This window comes from Artemia sp. Qi Xiang Cuo, chromosome 6, assembly GCF_049724085.1.
Source record: "Artemia sp. Qi Xiang Cuo chromosome 6, ASM4972408v1, whole genome shotgun sequence".
Lineage (NCBI taxonomy): Eukaryota > Metazoa > Arthropoda > Branchiopoda > Anostraca > Artemiidae > Artemia > Artemia sp. Qi Xiang Cuo.
In genome coordinates this window covers 10,851,384-10,870,710 of record NC_142799.1, presented here as the reverse complement: position 1 = coordinate 10,870,710, position 19,327 = coordinate 10,851,384, and the positions used below count along the sequence as shown (strand labels likewise).

At 34.8% G+C, this 19,327-nt stretch overlaps 1 protein-coding gene across 1 annotated transcript in view; it reads right to left on the bottom strand.

Annotated features, from left to right (window-relative positions):
• The window catches only part of LOC148950856 (uncharacterized), a 198,549-nt gene that overhangs the window by 74,477 nt on the left and 104,745 nt on the right, over positions 1–19,327 (bottom strand). Inside the window, exons 13-15 of the mRNA XM_089090933.1 lie at positions 17,577–17,730; positions 10,388–10,831; positions 5,232–5,471 (exon numbers count right to left, since the gene is read on the bottom strand). Of these exons, the coding sequence (XP_088947059.1) occupies positions 5,232–5,471; positions 10,388–10,831; positions 17,577–17,730 (838 nt within the window). The remainder of the gene's footprint in view (positions 1–5,231; positions 5,472–10,387; positions 10,832–17,576; positions 17,731–19,327) is intronic.

The window sequence follows — 19,327 nt, the reverse complement described above, 5'->3', positions numbered from 1 at the left end:
GTATGTGTTGCGGTGCAGGTTTGATACATAGTCTCCTTAAGTTATATGATTTATTCTAACTCAGGCTCTGGGGATTTTTACTCCCTCGATGGGCGTTTACTTCAAATACAAAGAAACCCCTTAGATGTTTTGAGTATTATTAATAATTCTATTGGTCAAATTAAAATAAATTCCCTAAATACTTCCCAATAAATTACTAGTAAGAATGTGTTTGATTTAAAGTGGGCTACTAGACGAGATGCACATTTTTCGGTCCTTCAACTCAATACTCAGGGTCTATGCTCATTGATTGATCAGTTGAGGCAGATAGTTTTTGATGGGCGACCTGATGTTATCGGATTATGTGAGACTTTTCTTAATTCTAGCAATGAAATGCTTTTAGATATACCCGGTTACAAAATGGAGCGACTAGATCGCAGAAGGATGGCAAAGGGTGGACTAGTAATGTATATTTCTGATATTTTTCCCTACACTGTTCAAAGCGATCTATCAAGGAATGACGAAGGTGTTTTTGAATCCCAGTTTATTGAAACCAAATTATAAAATAAGGTTTTGATTGATTGGTAATGTTTATAGATCTCCCAGTGGATCCGTCCCTTCTTTTCTTCAGGTCCTTGACGAGGTCTTGGATTTAATAGGCGGACGTCCATGTGAACTTATAATAATAGGACACTTTAACTTAAATCTAATTGACGTAGCTTCCTCTACTACGATGGATTTTCTCTCAGATATGCTCACTGCTGGGGTTGTACCAACAACCTGTATTCCGACATGTGTAATTGATACGTCAGTGTCTTTAATTGATAACATTTTTTCGTCTCTTAATTTGGTTCGGAATTCTGTTGTAGTGAGTGATATTTCAGACCATTTTTCTTTATTTTCAAGTTTTATCCTTGAAAAAACATTGAATAGGGACACTCCAGCATCTGCTTCAGCTTCTCTTAGGTTTGGTTTGAATGAATTGATCCGCCTTACATCCCATTTAGCTGAGAAAACATGGAATATTTTTGGTGGGGATAATGATTTTTGCTTAAAGTTTGATTCCTTTTATGAGTCAGTGAGTGAGTCAATTTTTGACGTATATTCTCAGATCCCCTGTACTTCAAGGTCAAAAAGATCTATTCCTCTTAACCCATGGATGACCCCTAGTCTTCTAAAGAGTTGGAGAAGAAAAAGTAATCTCTGGAAAGCTTTTAAGTCAGCAAAGCTATCTTTGAATGCTGCACGTCTTCAGCAATTCAAACTCTGCAGGAATGTTTTCAATTCTTTATGCCGGAAGGCTAAATCCCTTCATTATTCCAAAAAATTCTCGGATTGTGGGAAAGATATTCGAAAAACTTGGCAAGTGATCAATTCCATCCTCAAACGTTCTTCTCCAGCTCCTTCTATCCCTCAAAGTCTTGTAGTTGGTGATGTGGTTGTTGAGGGTATTTCATCTGTTCAAGAAGCATTTACATCTTATTTTGCCACCATTTGGAAAACCACTGCTTCCTCAGTAAGTTTTCTATAGTCACATCCGGAATAGAAAACTTATTCTGCTCTGCGATGTTTAAAATCAATGGTGTTAGACTTTGTTTTTGTTTTTGGAGTAGCCGGGATTGTTGATAGCTTGAAGGTTCTTCGTCGTCTGGCCCTGGCTGTATTCCAACTATGGTAGTTAAGTTCATTCTTCCTTCAATTATTTCTCCATTGACAAAGCTTATAAATGTTTCTTTTGAAAATGGGATTTTCTCCAGTTCTCTTAAGTGAGCTAGAGTAATTGTTTTATATAAAGGTGGACCAAAAAGTGATCCAGCCAATTATCGTCGTACGTCTTTGCTGTCGGTTTTTAGCAAAATTTTTGAAAAGACCATGCTTTCCCGTCTACTTTCTTTTCTAGAGGCTAAAAGATTTTTTCATGATTTTCAGTTTGGCTTCCAAGCTAAGCATTCTACGGAGCATGCGTGTGTAACTCTTTTAAATTTTCTCCACACCGCGCTTGACTCTGGTTTGATTCCCGCAGCTATATTCCTAGATGTCGGTAAGGCTTTTGACTCTTTAACTCATGAGATTCTGCTGTATAAGCTATCACACAATGGTGTAAAAGGACAGGCTCATGCTTGGTTTGATTCCTATTTGTCAGGTAGAACTATCTCCGTAGATTCCCTTTCCCACTTTTCGTATAAAGTTGAGTGTGGTGTTCCTCAAGGGTCTGTTCTTGGACCGCTTCTGTTTTGGATTTGTTTCAATTACCTTGTAGTTGTAGTTAAAAATCAAAAACCTACAGTTTGCTGTCGCCTATGTCATCCTGAATCTTTCAATGCTAAAAAAAACATCCATCGTTTTCGCAGGATGTACACATTCTCGTTGCTTCCGCTGATGACAGTACCATTGGTACTGCAGTAGGAACTGAGTCTGAGATGCTTCCCAAATTATTTGACCTTTTTAAGAGAGTCGTTCTTTGGTTTGATGAAAATTAATTTGCCCTAAATGTTGCTAAGTCAAGTTTTTATTTTTTCCCGTATTTCTCTGGCGTGCCCTGAGTTATCTAATATCGAGCTTTCAAGGGGCTCTCTCAGTAGACTCTAAGGAACAATCTGTCAGATTTCTCGGTATTCTTCTCGATGAAAACCTTTCATTCAAGCATCATATTGGACTAATTAATATGAAGATCTCAAGGAGTCTTGGAATTTTGAGGAAGCTAAAACACATTTTTCTTGGATCAGTTTTAAAGATTCTGTTCCATTGCTTAGTTCAGTCCTACGTCTCTTATTACTCTGCAATATGGATGTCAACTTTCTCTTCTTTTTTGAAACCACTTTCTAAGTTATATGATAAGGCAAGAAGGCTTATACAGGAAACAAATTGTTCTACAACTAACCCAACTAGCCCATTACTTGATTTGCAGTCTCTCTACATTCTTTCTTGTGCGTCTTTCACTTTTCATCAAATTCATGGTGATGTTCCTACAGTCCTTCAAACTACTCCTTATTTCGTCACTGATAGGTCTTCGCATCATCCTCGCAATTCAAGGAATATTAATATTTTATTAATCCATCGGTGAGGTCTGACTTTAATCCATTAACTGCTTGTCATATCGTTTGGAATAGCCTACCTGAGTCAGCTCAAGAATGTCACTCGTTTGGTACTTTCAAAAGAATTTTAAGAAATTTTTTGATGTCTTGATTTTTTATGTTTAAATATATATTTTTTTAAATTTTATTATTATTATATGGGGGAGGGGGGTGGGTGGTGACACTAGCCTGGGTTGGAAACGTTTGTTGTGAGGGGTACTGAGTTTGTCTAATATTTTTTGGCTTGGTTTCAAATATATATTTGGAACTTGGTTTAATTTATTCGATTGTCCTACATCTTTTTTTTTGTTTGGGGGGGGGGGGTCTCAAAAAATCGCTTTTTGTTTTGGTCTTTTAATTATTGTTTTTTTTTTCTCTTCTTTGTTTCGTTTTGTGTGTGTGTGTGTCTGTGTTGAGTATTTGAAAGGTTGAAATGCATTATATTGAAAATACTTTTTTTTCTCTTTTTTTTTAGTATTTATGCCATTTCTGTTTTCCCCTGTCTTTTTCCTGGCCATAAAGCCTTACGGGGGATTCTATATTGAAGTTTTTTTGTCATAAATTTATTGGTTGAATAAATTGATTGATTGATTGATCATAGGGTAGTCCACGCGGAAATAAATTGATTGCTTGGTAGTCCCCTGCTTAGTTTTTGATTTTTTTTTTTCTTTTTTATGTGGATCATTGCATTTTATGATTTTTTTTTTCTTGTGGTGAGTCTCTTAAAGGTGAGTATGTATGATGTTGAAAATGTTTTTGTTTCTTATGTATTTGTTTCATTTTTGTTTCTCCCCTGTTTTTTACTGGCCATAGAGCCTTACGGGGGAGTTTATATTGTCATATTGAAGTGTATTTTGTTGAGTTTATTGATTGAATAAATTGATTGATTGATTGGATTTAGCTGAAATAATTGAATCTATCACCTTTGAAGCCAAGGACTCCAAAGAAACCTAATTATTAACAAAGACTCAACGCAGTGGAGTTAGATTTTCCATAGCTATATATCTAAAATTTGATAACAAATTACGATGAAATTAAAAATAAAATAAAAATCCGAATAGAAACCAAACAAGTAGAGATAATCCAAAAATTGGATTTTTTTTACCTAGCTAAAAAAGGTTCCGTTGTTTCATATAATTTCACTTTTGTTGAAATGATTGGGAACCAAGGTGCTAGATATCTGGTTTTTTGAAAAGGTATTAAGAAATGGATATCGTTTAAATCGATAAAAGAAATCACTTTTCACATTCCTTTTCATTTTCCTTGGTCAAGACTTGAATAGATTTATTCAGTGACTCAACACTAACATCTCTGCTCGGCACAAAAAACGGCTTTATATTAGCTCAAAGGACCTAAAAGGCCTTACTAACCTCAAAGAACCTCAACAGGACGATTTCTAGATGAGAGTGGAAAAAGTTAAAAATCAGTTTTAGAGTTTTCAACATTTTTTAACGACTAGTTGTTTACATATGCATAACTTCAAGATATGGGAAATTAAATTTATCGCAAACAAAATCCAAGTTTCAATCATTTTTGAAAACAAGCAAAGTTGCATGTGGAATTTTCTTTTCGGGAGGGGGGATACAGAAAACTTAAGAAAGCACAGTCAAAATTTGTTCACATATAATTTTTACGACTCTGGCAAAAATATCGGGTTGGGGGGGGGCTGCATACAGCCTTGGAAACGAGTAAAGAAAATATAACATATTTTGTAAACAAATAAGATATTCAAAAACGTCACACAACAGCCTTTGAACGCTCACAACTGAAATATCCAACAGAATCCAATGCTTGATGAAAAATTTATTAGAAAAGGTCTATTTTTACCGTTAAAAAAAAAAAAAATCACTTCTACGGACAATTGGGACTTCGCGACATAGCAAAAAATTGTTCCTAACAACTGTAAATGAAATTCTCGGAAAATTCGAAGCGTTGATGGCAAAAATCGTTGATGTATTTTGAGTGTAAATATAAAATTTGAAAAATACTAATAGAACTTTCAAATTTGGTAATTTAAGAAATAATTAAGGTCGACTGCACCACGCCTCAACTACACCTCAACCTACACCTTAGGTGACAGCACTGTCAAAGGTGACAATACAAACATAGTTCCAGAATAAAAAGTTAACTACTAAAAAGATCTAACTGCTAAACACTTTGTTTGCGATAAACACCCACCTTGACTATTCTGAGAGATTATGGTTCTGCTGTTTCTTCTTTGCATTTCTTCTACTTCCTCTGTAAGAAAAATCCGAGCACGTATGTTTCTTGTTTGATCTGGACGCCTGAAGTAGAATAAAATGTCATCATCTGCTGGACCTTTTGGTAGTAATATCAGTTGCTTACCCTTAGTCTTTGATTTTTCCGCAACGTCCCCTTTCATCAAGTCAGTATCTTCTTTCTGAGATGAACCGGCAACTGAGGAACAAAAATTAGCGAGTAGTTAATCTCTATATTCAGTAAGAACAAAAAACCTTCAATCACAAATACAGATTCAGCAGAACTATGCTAAAACAGGCCCCTTCCAGGATTTTTTTTTGGGAGGTATTTTTGAGGGAAGGAGGGATTACAAAGATAACTTTAAACGCATAAAACTCTCTGTTTATGCATTTCATTATGTTTTTACGAGTCGGACAAACATTTTGCGGAGGAGGGTTCAAACCAATAACTCGATAAGCAATTTTTTCTCTAAAAGTGTTTTTTTAGGGGGGGGGGAATCTGGACCGTAGCTCTGGCTTTGGAGGCTTGTGGGCGAGCCTTCTATGACGGGGGAGGGGGAGATAAGAAAAGAAGTATGTGTTTCTGCCGTCAGGCAGAGAGATCCCACAGGAGACGAAATGCCAGCTGCAAGGTAAAATAAAACACCTAGAAGCATTCATTCAGTGTGGAATTGGATTTCGATCGTTTTGCTTCTCATGTAGAAAGTTTAATATCAGGGCGGTAAGCTGTATCGCTCCATATCAGTTTACTATTATTATTTTATCCGTATTATAAATTATCAGTTTGATAATAAATTTGAGGCTTTGTCTATTGCCTTTGGAAATTGAATGACGAATATGGAGAGGTATATAGTCGTTTGGCCTTTCCTGGTCAGTTTGGACCAGGATCCGCTTTAATACGGTCGCCTTTAGAAGTAGGTTAATTGAATGATAATTATGGTGTTGTGATGCAGCAATCGCTCTTAAAGAATTGAGACAAAAAGCCAAACATAAGCGTAGAAAGGGAGGCATCGAGGAGGGGGCAACCCCTCTAATATATGAAATTATTTCTGAAATTATTTCATACTTGTCATGTTGTTCCTTGCTTTCAGTAGGAAAAACTTGTTTGTTTATTTAATTTTTGATTGTTTTTCAAATAATACTGGGAAATTCAGCTTCCAACAATGGAAAATACCCTCCCCAACAGAATATTCCTTGAAGTTAAGCTCCTCCCACGTAAAATACCCCCCACCAACCGACATGGAAAATACTCCCCGGACAATTCCATCCTCGTTGAGAATCCTCTTTAGCATACTTTCATTAGAAAAGACTTTAATTTTTGGTCTGAACTGAACAGCTTTAGAAAATATAGCTGTAGCTGTCTTTGAGAATCAACAGATTTACTGACAAAAATATAAATTTGACTTATTAGATTAGCGTATTTATCTTCAAGGCTCAACGTGACAACAGTGATGAAACCATAGTACTATCCTAAACTCATCAAAGTTTTCAAAGCAGCAAAAAAAATAAATTTTAAAAATCATGGACCTGATAAACCTATTTTGACCTATTTTGATATCCTTAGTGCTTAAAAAGTTATATAGATTAGCGTTTATGCCCATGTACTTATTAGTGATTATGTCCTTGTGTGATGTCCTTAGTGGTTAAATAGGTTAATAGACCTAATAGATTTAAAACATATTTTGATGTCCTTAGTACTTAAAGAATCAAACAGTTCGTGTAATGAACTGTAAGTAAGGAGCGACCCGGCTCAATGGTAACCGAAACTCTAAAAAACGGAATTTTGATACCAATAGATGCATCAAAAGAATCAGATTTTAATTCTGATTTCAAATATATAAGTTTCATCAAATTTAATTATACGTATCAAAAGTTACGCCCCGGATAAAATTTGGCTGATTCTCGAAAAAAGAGGGAAAGACCCCTTAAAAGTTATAGAACCTTAATGAAAATCACACCATCATGTTCAGTGTATCAGAGAACCCTACTGTAGAGGTTTCAAGCTCCTATCTACAAAATTGTGGAATATTCAATTTTTCGCCAGAAGAAAGATCACGGATGCGTTTGTATTTGTTTGTTTTTTGTTGTTTTTTTTTTCTTTTCCCCAGCGGTGATCGTACCAATCCAGTCGCCCTAGAATATCATGAGATGGTTTATTGGGATGAAAATTAAAAATTCTAATGCCATTTTTAAGTGAACAAAAAAATGGAGTGCAACTAGGTCCCATCCTCATTTTTATCTCAGAGTCACCCGATCAAAATTTTGAGATAGCCATTTTTTTTAGCATAGTCGAAAATATTATAACTATGTCTCTTAGGATGACTTAATCCCTCAAAGCCCCCAGGGGGAGGGCTGAAAGTTATGACCTTTACCCAATGTTAACATAAAATATTGGTTATTGGGACCCGGCTCAATGGTAACCTAAACTCTAGAAAACGGTATTTTGATACAAATAGATACATCAAAAGAATCGAATTTTAATGCTGATTTCAAATATATAAGTTTCATCAAGTTTAATCTTACCCATCAAAAGTTCCGCGCCTGAGCAAATTTGGATGATGTTTGAAAAAATGGGGAAAGACCCCCTAAAAGTTATAAAACCTTAATGAAAATCACACCATCAAATTCTGCGTATCAGAGAACCCTACTGTAGAGGTTTCAAGCTCATATCTACAAAAATGTGGAATTTTACATTTTTTGCCAGAAGAAAGATCACGGGTGCGTGTTTATTTGTTTTTTTTTTTCCCAGGGGTGATCGTATCGACCCAGTTGTCCCAGAGTTTCGTTGGAGGGCTCATTGGAATGAAAATTAAGAGATCTAGTGCCATTTTTAAGTGAACAAAAAAAATGGTAGGCAACTAAGCCCCCTCTCCCGCTCATTTTTTCCAAAAGCCACCTGATCAAAATTTTGAGATAGCCATTTTGTTCAACATGTTCGAAAATATTATAAGTGTGTCTTTTAGGATGACTTAATCCTCCGAAGTTCCCGGGAGGAGGGCTGAAAGTTATGGACTTTACCCAATGTTAACATATAGTATTGGTTATTGGGAAGTATACAGTACAGACGTTTTCAGGGGAGATTTTTCCTGGTAGTGGCGGGGGGGGGGGGGTTATGTGGGAGGATCCTTCCATGAAGGAAGTTTTCATGGGGGAAGGGACATTGCTATGACGGGGACGCCGGACTTCCCAGCATTATTTAAAAAAGATCAGAAATTAAATATAAAAAAACAAGTTTTTCAACTGCAACAGCAGCAACATCAAAACTTTAAACGAACAGAAAATATTACATATATGATTGGGTTCACCCCCTAGTCAATACCTCACTCTTTAAGCCAGAGATTTTTTAGTACTTTCATAAGAGCTATTTATTCTAATTAACGGCCTTTGTGATTAAGCGGTCAGTTTTAAAGAATTGGAACAAAATTCAAACTTTCGCTTAAAGAGCAAGGTATTGACTAAGGGGCGAGCCCCCTAAAACACGTATTTAATATTTATGAATATAGAAGTTCGTTACGTAAATTAATTCGTAAGTTACGTATATTTATTACTAACAAAAACGTTCGTAAATAAAATGAAACAAGTTTCGAGAAAGCCATTTAACCAAATAAAAGTAAATTGATATGAAAATTTTATTTTAATTATTCATGTACTGTGAGCCAAGATCAAAACCTGCATTTATTCAAAAACGTTAAAAAATTAAATTAAAAAAACAAGTTTTTTGAACTAAAAGTAAGGAGTGACGTTAAAACTTAAAACGAACAGAAATTATTCCGTATATGAAAGAGGATGTCCCCTCCTCAATGCCTTGCGCTTTACGCTAAAGCTTGACTATCTCACAACTCTATTTTTTTAAACAATAAAAACTTAAGCGTAAAGAGCGAGGTGGTGAGGAGGGGACAGTCTCTTTCATATACGGAATAATTTCTGTTCGTTTTAAGTTTTAATGTCGCTCCGTACTTTCAGTAAAAAAAAAATGTTTTTTTTTATTTAATTGTTAAATAGGTTAGTGTTTATGTTGTTGTGATTATTGGTGCTTTGTCACTATGTGATGTTCTTAGTGTTTAAATAGGCTAATATACTTAATAGACCTAAGACCTATATTGATTCACTTACTGCTTACAAAATGGGCAGGTTTTATTTTAAAGAGAAGAAAAAAACTAACCTGGAGCGTCTTTCGAAAAGTTTTTCTCGAATCTTTTCTTAGATATATAGAATTTATCTTTGTGATATAAACTTTCCTTGATCTTCCGTTTTCCATTCTCTTTGAAAGAACTTTTCAATGGTATTTTGGGGTCAACATTTGTGTGACAATCACAATCTGTTTCCAGCTGTAGACGTTTGGAATTTTCTCTATTGCTCACCGAAGATTATTCAGCAGATGTGGAAAGACTCTTATGCCGGCAGCTAGCACTGAGTTTTTCCTTAGTTCCATTTTCGAACACCAATGATGAAATACCCTCAGTTTTGTCTGGTTTTTCGTCACTAAGACTCAATCCTGTTTTGAATTTCAACTTCTTACTTTTTTTAGACATATAATTTCTTGAGGCTTCAGTGAGAGCTGATTCAAAAGACATATACTGGACTTGATGTTCGTTATTAATACCGTTTCTACTTTGAATACTATTTTCAAAGTTTTGTGACGAAAACCCATGGATTTTCTCGTTATTGTGCTGTAATGCCGTCTTGGTTTTTGGAGTAAACAAATTTTCACTTTTCTGGGAGTTCGATTTTTTTGAAGCAGGAGAGAGAGCAGAGTTGAAGGATGCCCACTGGCTTTGATGATGACTGTTATCGCTGTTACTGTTTGTACTGCTACTTCCAGACGGTTTTGGTGAAGAGTCATGGGTTTCCTTTGGTTTCTCGTCCTTGCACTGTAATCCGATTTTCCGTTTGGAAGGACACAAATCTGCACTTTTGAGGCGTTTACATTTTTCTAAGTCTTGGGTGAATACTGAATTAAATGAGGAGTAAATTTTTTGCCCTTCATAGTTCTTCATATTAGTTTTACCTCCCTTTTTTGATGATGGCAATGGAGAATCGCTTCGCTTTGTCTTTTTACTCTTGCAACGAATTTTAATGATGATTTTTTTGAACTCAAACTTTTTCTCAGATTACAGTCGGTCCGACTAGATTTTTGTTCACGATGAAGCATCGTTTGAGCCTCCGTAGGCCTGTCACCATGTTTCTTAGCACTATTTTCGGAAGTCTGTATTTTGCTCATTTCAATTCTTCTTTTCTTTTGTTCACGAACCAAGGACATATCGCATTCCTCAGGATAAATTTGTTTATCCCATTTTTTTAGGGTTTTGTCTTGGCCAGATTTATAAGCCAAGTTAGTCTTTGGCCTTTGTACTTTCAATGACATGTCAGGACTACTAGGAAACGTCCCGTATTTTCGTCGCTTGCTGGAATGAATATCTTCTGCTTCTTGGGCAGAACTGTCAGCTAAAAAGGTTTTGTGATCAAAATGATGGTGAGATTGTTTGTCATGAGGCAAAATACCATGAGATGGGGATACATCCAAGCTTTGTATTTCATCTTCTTCATGGAATAATGTGCCTGAAGAAATAAAATAACAAAAAGATTAAAAAGAGATTAAGAAGATTTCACATAACCTGGTCGGGTCGGAAAGAACTTGATGGGTTCGGCGTGATCTAATTAACTCCAAACAAAAGAACTGACGAGCCTTTCCAAACGTATTTTGTATTTTTTTTTTTCTATTTGTTGTTTTAGTTTTTCTTTTTTAATAAATTTTGTATTATGGACTATCAATCAAAAGTCAAGAAGTTATGAAAGGATGCCAATAAAAGGGCAATAAAGAATAAAAAAAAGCGTGACAGGACAAAAGAAGCTCAAAAAAGGGCAATCGGAGATACAGGAAAAACAAAAAGACCGATATCATGGTCAAGGCTGATAATTGGTCAACGTTTCTGACGGCCAAAAAAGTGAAATATGTAAATAAATGAATGAATTTATTCACTGAATAAACTCGGTCATGCTATTTTACGATTTAAGCTACGAAATAGAGAATCAAAGGACTAAAAAGGCGAAGAGATCACCAAATAGGACAAATTAAAAAAAAAATAGAAGAAGAATCTCAAAAAGACAAAAGAAGAAAATGAAAAAAACAGATCAAAGGAAAAATCGGGAATGCAGAGAAAACAATAACACCGAAATTGTGATCGAGGCTAACAACGGTCGACATTTACGGTTTTATGAATAACCGGTCCGAGCAAAGTAAGGGCTGAAAACTGAGATATGTAAATATATTAATGAACTTATTCACTGACGAAACTCATACACGCTATTTCACTATTTAAGCTACGGAATAGAGCATCAAAAGATTAGAAAGGCGAAGAGAACGCCAAATTGGACAAATTATGCAAAACACAGGAATAATTCAATAAAAGGAGGAAATTAAAATATAAAATTATATAAAATCTTGAAAGAGAATAAAAACATGAAAATAAGAAACAATAAAAAGGATACAATTAAAAAATAAAACGAGAAAAAAGCCTGAAAAGAAAAACAAGAAAATAACCAACGAGAAAAAGGAGGCAACAAAAAGCTACGGAATAGAGCATCAAAAGATTAGAAAGGCGAAGAGAACACCAAATTGGACAAATTATGCAAAACACAGGAATAATTCAATAAAAGGAGTCAAATAAAAGAGAAAATTAGATAAAAGCTTGAAAGAATAAAAACAAGAAAACAAGAAAAAGGAGTCAAATAAAAGAGAAAATGAGATAAAAGCCTAAAGAAGAAAAACAAGAAAACAAGAAACAAGAAAAAGGAGTAAATTAAAAGAGAAAATGAGATAATATACTGAAAGAGAAGAAAAATAAGAAAACAAGCAAAAAGAAAAAGGAGGCAATTAAAAGAGAAAATGAGATAAAAGCCTGAAAAAGAAGAAAAATAAGAAAACAACAAAAAGTAGGCAAATAAAAGAGGAAATGAGATAAAAGCCTGAAAGAGAAGAAAAACAAGAAAACAAGAGACAAGAAACAGGAGGCAAATAAAAAGAAAATAAGATAAAAGCCTGAAAAAAGAGAAGAAAAACAAGAAAAAGTACACGACCAGTATCATTGTTTTGTTTCTAATATATTAAAACTCCGTGTCAAGTCTATTTAATATACTAACTGATATTAATAAGAGAAGGATTTGTGACGATCTGTAGATTAAGAGTGAGGGATTAAATCGAGTTTCCTGTAAATATATTAATTTTGGAATTGTTAATTAATTGTTTATTGGGGGTTGGAGGGGAGGTGTGGAGGAATAAGATATTTTTTCCGAAGAAGTGCAATAATAATTGTTTTTTGTTTCTTGGGTCGGCCCAAGCACGCGAATTTGCGTCAGTGCCTATTTTAAATCTAATGTGGTAATGTTTATTTTGTTAGTGTTATATTTGACAGTTGAATTTGTGAATAGTGGAGATTTGACGGTTGAATTTTTTGTGACCAATTTCTTAATGTATACAAAATATATCATGTAATTCATGTAAAATAAATTCAAAAATATATAATATAAAAGTCGTAATTTGACTGGCATTTCAATTTTTTTCTTTCTATAAATTTTACACTCAAGGAGATGATATAAAGTATTTTCGTCACCATAAATCACAAACTGAATTGCTTTTATTATTAAATAAACATGTATTTAATTTAAAATGACCAGCGGCAAGCTAAAAAGATAAACTCTCGCGAAGAAGAGATAAACTCATCAATTCGAATTTTTCTTGAATTTGTTACATTTGAACCATATAAGAAAAGTTAAAATTTCGACATGGAATTTTTAATTGAAACATTAGTTTGGTAGTTTTGGCTGAAGTTAAGGAAGGAAATATCGAATATTTTGTTTGACCTGTTATGATGATACAAGAGGATAGTGATATACTAATTTTGTCTTTAAGGTGTATCCATCCCACCTACTCCTCATATCCTCATTTTTTTTTATGAACTAGGTTCATTTTCCGTTGTCATAATGACTATAAAGAGATTATTACGTCTATTTTCAGTATCTAACTAAACGAGCTCTGGTCTTCAATAAGGGTAAATGGTTTTTGTTGTAAAATAAAGGGGAAATAGATGAATAACTTAGCATAAACTGTACTCAATTCATCTCTTGAATTTGCCAGTAAGATTTTTTCATTTCCAGGTCTCACATGAAGTTTTTTAAGAGAATACTCTCCCCTCTTTTTCTTCCTCAATGGGAATACTTTTTGTAATTTGAGTTATTGATGAAGATAGTAGCACATTAAGGTTGGCTAGTAAAACTCTTGTCGCAAAAAAATAAAACAAATGAGCTCCTCTGCGAATAAAACAAACCTAAGTCAATCTGTTTTGAGTTTGGAAATTATAATTAAATCAACTTAACCCCCACCCTCCCCCTAAACCACTGAAAATTTCAACCCAAACCCCTTATGTTCCTGTGATAATATAGATACGCGATTCAGACAATCCGGGTACATATAGTTCATATCGTTCTACATTGCTGCTTCAGTGGGTAAAAGATTCTAGTAAATTGACTGTGCAATAATTCTCATATCCTGGTAAAACGAACGCTACTGTGTCACAAAAGACGTTTAATTCTATAGACCTATGAAATTTCATTTCATAGGAACCGTCCTCATGGACGTAAGACCTTCAGTAAAGCCATATGAATAAAAAAGTTTTCTCGAGAAGAGATAGACTCAGTGTTTCCACTTTTCTTTTCAAACAATCTGCAAAACCTTCGTAATTTTCGGTAGAAATCGGAAGATGGCTCTCAGAATTCGGTAGAATTTTCAGTAAGAATGTTTTGTATTTTGTATTATATTTTTGGAGGTTGTTGAGCGATTTGCGAATAAAGTACCACAATCTAAAAGTTCAGGGAGCAGATCTATAAGAGCCAAACGGGATTCTGGAAAGACAAACGGGATTTCGTCGATTAATTTTGTTAAACTTTACAAAGGGAAGCGGCTAGAAGCTGAAAAAATAATGAAATGTATTTGATTTTGAAACTAAACATAGTAGTATTTCATTCTTACTTTAAAGCTGTTTAGTTAAACCATTTTCCCTCATTGACCCCTAATTTTTTTCATCCTTTCATGCTCCACACGACAGTCCGCTAAGTTCAGGACGGTGACAGAAAATCCGGACACCAGTCCCTTAACCATTTAGTCTGAATTAAGTTGAAAAACTTTATTTTTACCATCATCCCCAAACAGCTATTCTCGAATGATAAAGGGAAAATTCAAATTTTCAGCTCATTAATATTCATATAACTGCAACAAAATATAAAATTAGCACAACTATCGAATATATATATACTGCATTACATTCATTACAATAAAGGAATATCTGCGTGCACTTTGCCCATTCATCTCCCACCGCTGTTTAAAACGGCAGAAGAACGGTTTAAGACAAATATATGAAAACCAGAAAGAACGCACTCTGAAAGACTGACAGGAAGTAAAACAAAGTTTCATCATTCATTTTTTGTTCTGCTATTATGTTTTTATTTTTTATACTGTGAATTGATTAATCAAACAGTTCGTGATAACGAACTGTAAGTAAGGAGTCACTCTGCTCAATAGTAACCAAACTCTAGAAAACGGAATTTTGATACGAATAGATATATTAAAAGCATTGGATTTCTATGCTGATTTAAAATATATAAGTTTCATTAAGCTTAGTGTTACCCATCAAAGATTACGATTCTTATAAAATTTGCCTTATTTTCGAACAAAGGGGGAACACTCCCTAAAAGTTATTGAATCTTAATGAAAATCTCTCCATCAAATTCAGCGCATCAGAGAACCCTACTGTAGAGGTTTCAAAATCCTATCTGCAAAAATGTGGAATTTTATTTTTCGCCAGAAGAAAGATCACGGAAGAGTGTTTATTTTTTTGTTTTGTTTCCCAGGGCTGATCTTATCGACCCAGTTGGTGTAGACGTCGGGAAAGGGCTCATTCTAACAGAAATGAAAAGTTCTAATGCCCTTTCGAAGTGACCAGAAAAATTGAAGGGCAACTAGGCCCCCTCCCACGCAACCTGTTTCTCAAGATCGTCCAACCAAAATCTTGAGATAGCTATTTTGTTCAAAATAGTTGAACGGCCCTATACTATATCTTTGAAGCTAACATAACCCCCAACAGCCCCTGGGGAAAGGTCTTTAAGTTATAACATTTGCCTATTGTTTACGTCTAGCATTTGTTATTGGGAAGTATGCATATGTTTTTCGGGTGGAAAGGAGGACGAATTTTCTGATTGGGATTTCAAACGAGGAGAATTTGCATTGACAGAAAAGTTTCCAGGGGGTGAGCTCTTCAGAGGAAACTTCATATTGGAGGAATTTGCCGGAATTCCTATACGAAATTTCTTTATATACGAAATCCCTTTACCAACTTAATTTTACGCGTTGAGATGTTAAGTGTAATTGTTCGGGGTAAATTCTCACCAGGATTGAATTGTCCAGAGGATTTTTGCATGGGGAGGGCAATTTTTCCATGGAGGTAGAGCCATATATCCTGGTGTTATTTAAAAAAACGATCAGAAATTAAATTGAAAAAGCAATTTTTATCAACTGAAAGTAAGGAGCAACATTAAAACTTACAACGAACAGGAACTATTACGTATATGAGGAGGTTTGCCCCCTCCTCAACACTTCACTTTTTAGGCTAAAGTATAAATTTTGTCCCAATTCTTTAAAGACGATTCCTGAAACACGTAGGTCGTTTAATTAGAACAATAAGTAACCTTTTTAAAGTGCTGAAAAACTTTAGCGAAAAGAGCAAGGTGTTCAGGAGGGGGCAACCCAACCACATATACGTAATAATTTCTGTTCGTTTTAGGTTTTAATGTTGTTCCTTACTTTCAGTTAAAAAAAACTTGTTTTTTTAATTTAATTGAATTAAAGAACTTAAAGAACCGTTTCGCCATTATGTTAAAAATCAAGGTAGAAAAACGACGAAAAATAAGGGCTTAAACGGAAAGGGAAAACGGCGTTTTCCTCTGAGAAATGAACGAGAAAGGCTATACGCGGAAGAGATAAAACGCAAGATAAATGTTAGATCTTGAGTCTATGACAGACAAACTAAGACTGAAAATAAGACCAAACACATAAGACTGGGGAAAGAGGTTTTCTTCAAGCCATCTACTGCTTTCGGTTCTACACAGTAATTGCAGACAAAGTCTAATTTTTGTCATATTTCTTTCAATTTTTAGTAACTTTGGACCATGTGAACCTACTGAATGAGCTGGACCCATATATTTTTAGTTCATATTCTGTTACCATCTTCTTGGTGCTAGCCAATGCCTGTGGTTAGCTTATGAATTGAAATAATGACAAACCTTGAAGGTGTTTAAAAGATTAAAAATAGAAAATCAATGCAACGACTGTGAAATGGATACTGGGCCATTTTCATGCATGTGCCAACAAATTTAAATCGTGCTGTCTCAGCTGCATGCGACGTGGCTGGGTTCTTTTCTTCCAGAAAATATTCCTATAAGACCACAGACAACAGCCATGTAAAAAACAAAGAAGGACCACAAAGTAACATTTTCTGGAGATTTTCGGTAGTTTCGGTAACTTCTTTTTTTTGTCAGGAGATGGATTAAAAATTCGGTAAATCTCCCGAAAAATCAGTAGAAGTGGAAACACTAGCTAGACTAAGACTCGGTACATGTATATCAAAATTTATTCCTCGGGTCGTGCATTGTCTACCATCAGGTAGTATAAGAATTGATATGGATGGTTATATGAAGCCAAAAACTGCAGAATGTAAATCGTCTGACAAGATTTCCACAGGAATGGAACAGATCATTTCTTTTTTTGGCAATTTATTGCTAGCTATTGTCCAGTAAAGTAAAAAGCGCTAAATAGAAAAGAAAGCTGCTCTTGACCAAACCAAATTAAAAAAGTGATTGACAGAATCTGCAATTATAGTGCCATTTTTCTAAATTGAGCTAGCGTCTCGTATTTTTATAAATATGAAATTATAATATTTTTGAATATAATATTTGCCAGTGTTTTTTTTACTGTCACGTTGTGCAACAATATTTGAAATTATAGCACTGTGCAATAACGTTAGTGGGTTAAGAAAGGTTTTCAAATAAACAAAAAGAATCGCTTTAGAGGAATCCATAGGTTTGATAAGACTGGAAATACGTGCAGGTTTAGTCAGTCAGCTAGCACAAGACTCAATGGCTTACTCAGCTTCAGCTTGCTTGACATTATGCCGTAGTTACAGCAGTAACAGATTTTAAAAGATCTTGCATTTAAGCTTCCTTTTATTTTGAATATTCTGTGGAAACTTTTTTTTACCTCTATCAGTTCTGTTTCCTGCGTTTTTCGTCTCATCTGGATGAGGAGTCATGTGACTAGGCTTGGCAGCATGCATTTTTGCTTCACCGGATGTACTCTGAGGGTTGATTAGTTTTGCGAAAGGTATTTTAACCAAAGTTCGACCAATTGACCCCTAGAAGTAATAATGAGTCGATATTAGTTTTTTTTAGTATCTAGATTCTAGATTACATTTTTTTTTACGTAAAAACGCGAATTTGACATTTTCGATATTATTTTGATACTAGTTTTGAATTATATTCATTTATTTCCATTTAAGAAGGCACAAGTGATCTAACAAGAGCTTTTAAATACTAGATAAGATTTTTAAAAGCTTTCCTCAGGGTATTAAAACATTTTTTCAAATATTATTCACTATTAAATGAAAAGAGAAAAAAAAAAAATAAAGAGAGAGAGAGAAAGAAAGAGAGAGAGAGAGGGAGAGAGTATGAGAGAGAGAGGGAGAGTGTGTGTGTGTGTGTGTGAGAGAGAGAGAGAGAGAGAGAGAGAGACAAGCCCTCTCCCCATCTTTCAGGGCCTCTGTTTCGATACAATCACACCTGGAAAAAAAGAAAGAATAAACCAAACAAACAAATAAACACGCCTCCGTGATTTTTATTCTGGCAAAAGATACAAAATTCCACATTTTTGCATATAGGAGCTTGAAACATCTATAGTAGGGTTCTCTGATATGCTAGATCTCACGGTGTGATGTTCTTTAAGATCATTACCATGGTTACAGCGGTAGCTGCAACTTAGTAAAGAGCGAACCGCGGCTCATAGTAACCAACAGTTAAAAAACGCGTTTAGAAAAAAACTATCTAGTGAAAAAAAAATCCGATTTGACACTGATTCAGGAATGATAACAATTATTTCAGTTCGTAAAAGTAAAAGTTTATTGAGAAAAGAATTTTATGGTGATTTCGAAAAAAAGGCTGAAACCCCTCGACAATGGCGTCTGATTAAAATGAAAAGTCTACCATTGTAATCAGTACGGTCGAAAACGTAATTATGGGAAGTTACAGTACCCTCCTTTAATAATAAGGAAAATGACTTTTTTTTTGCATGGGTAGCACCGATCTATCTTCTTTTTTTCTAGCAAGGCTAAGGGGTGACCAGATTGTCATAGACAGATGTGTAATAGATCATTCGAACGGAAATTAAATTTTCTAGTGCCCTTTTTAAGTGACCAAAAAGATTGGAGGGCAACTAGCCCGCCCCCCTTAAGGCCCTCTCCCCCCAAAGTCATCCAATCACAATTTTGAGATATCAATTTTGTTCAACATAGTTCAAAGGTAAAATATATATGGTTTTGGTAATGATATGACCCTCCATAGCCACTAAGGACGAGGCTAAACAGTGTATCGGTATCAGACGTATTGATATCAGGCGTATCAGTATTGGCATATTGTTATTGGGCGAATTGATATCGCAGGTATCTAGACAGATTTTTAGTAGCTCATATAAAATATATTGCTCATATCTACGTCCTTCCTATAAGTTCAACCATCAGGAAGTTCAAAATAGCACTAAAAACGGTACTTTTGGTGCAATGTCTCAAGTGGAAAGTGGGGCGGGTGGACTACCAGAACATTTTGGAGTGACGTTTAATGGTGCATTTGAAAACTATTGCTCGTATCTACGTGATGTTTATCAATTCTACCATCCGTAAGTATTATATAGCAGTAAAACCAATACTTTTGATGTCACTTCTTAAGTAGAAAAGCTTGAAA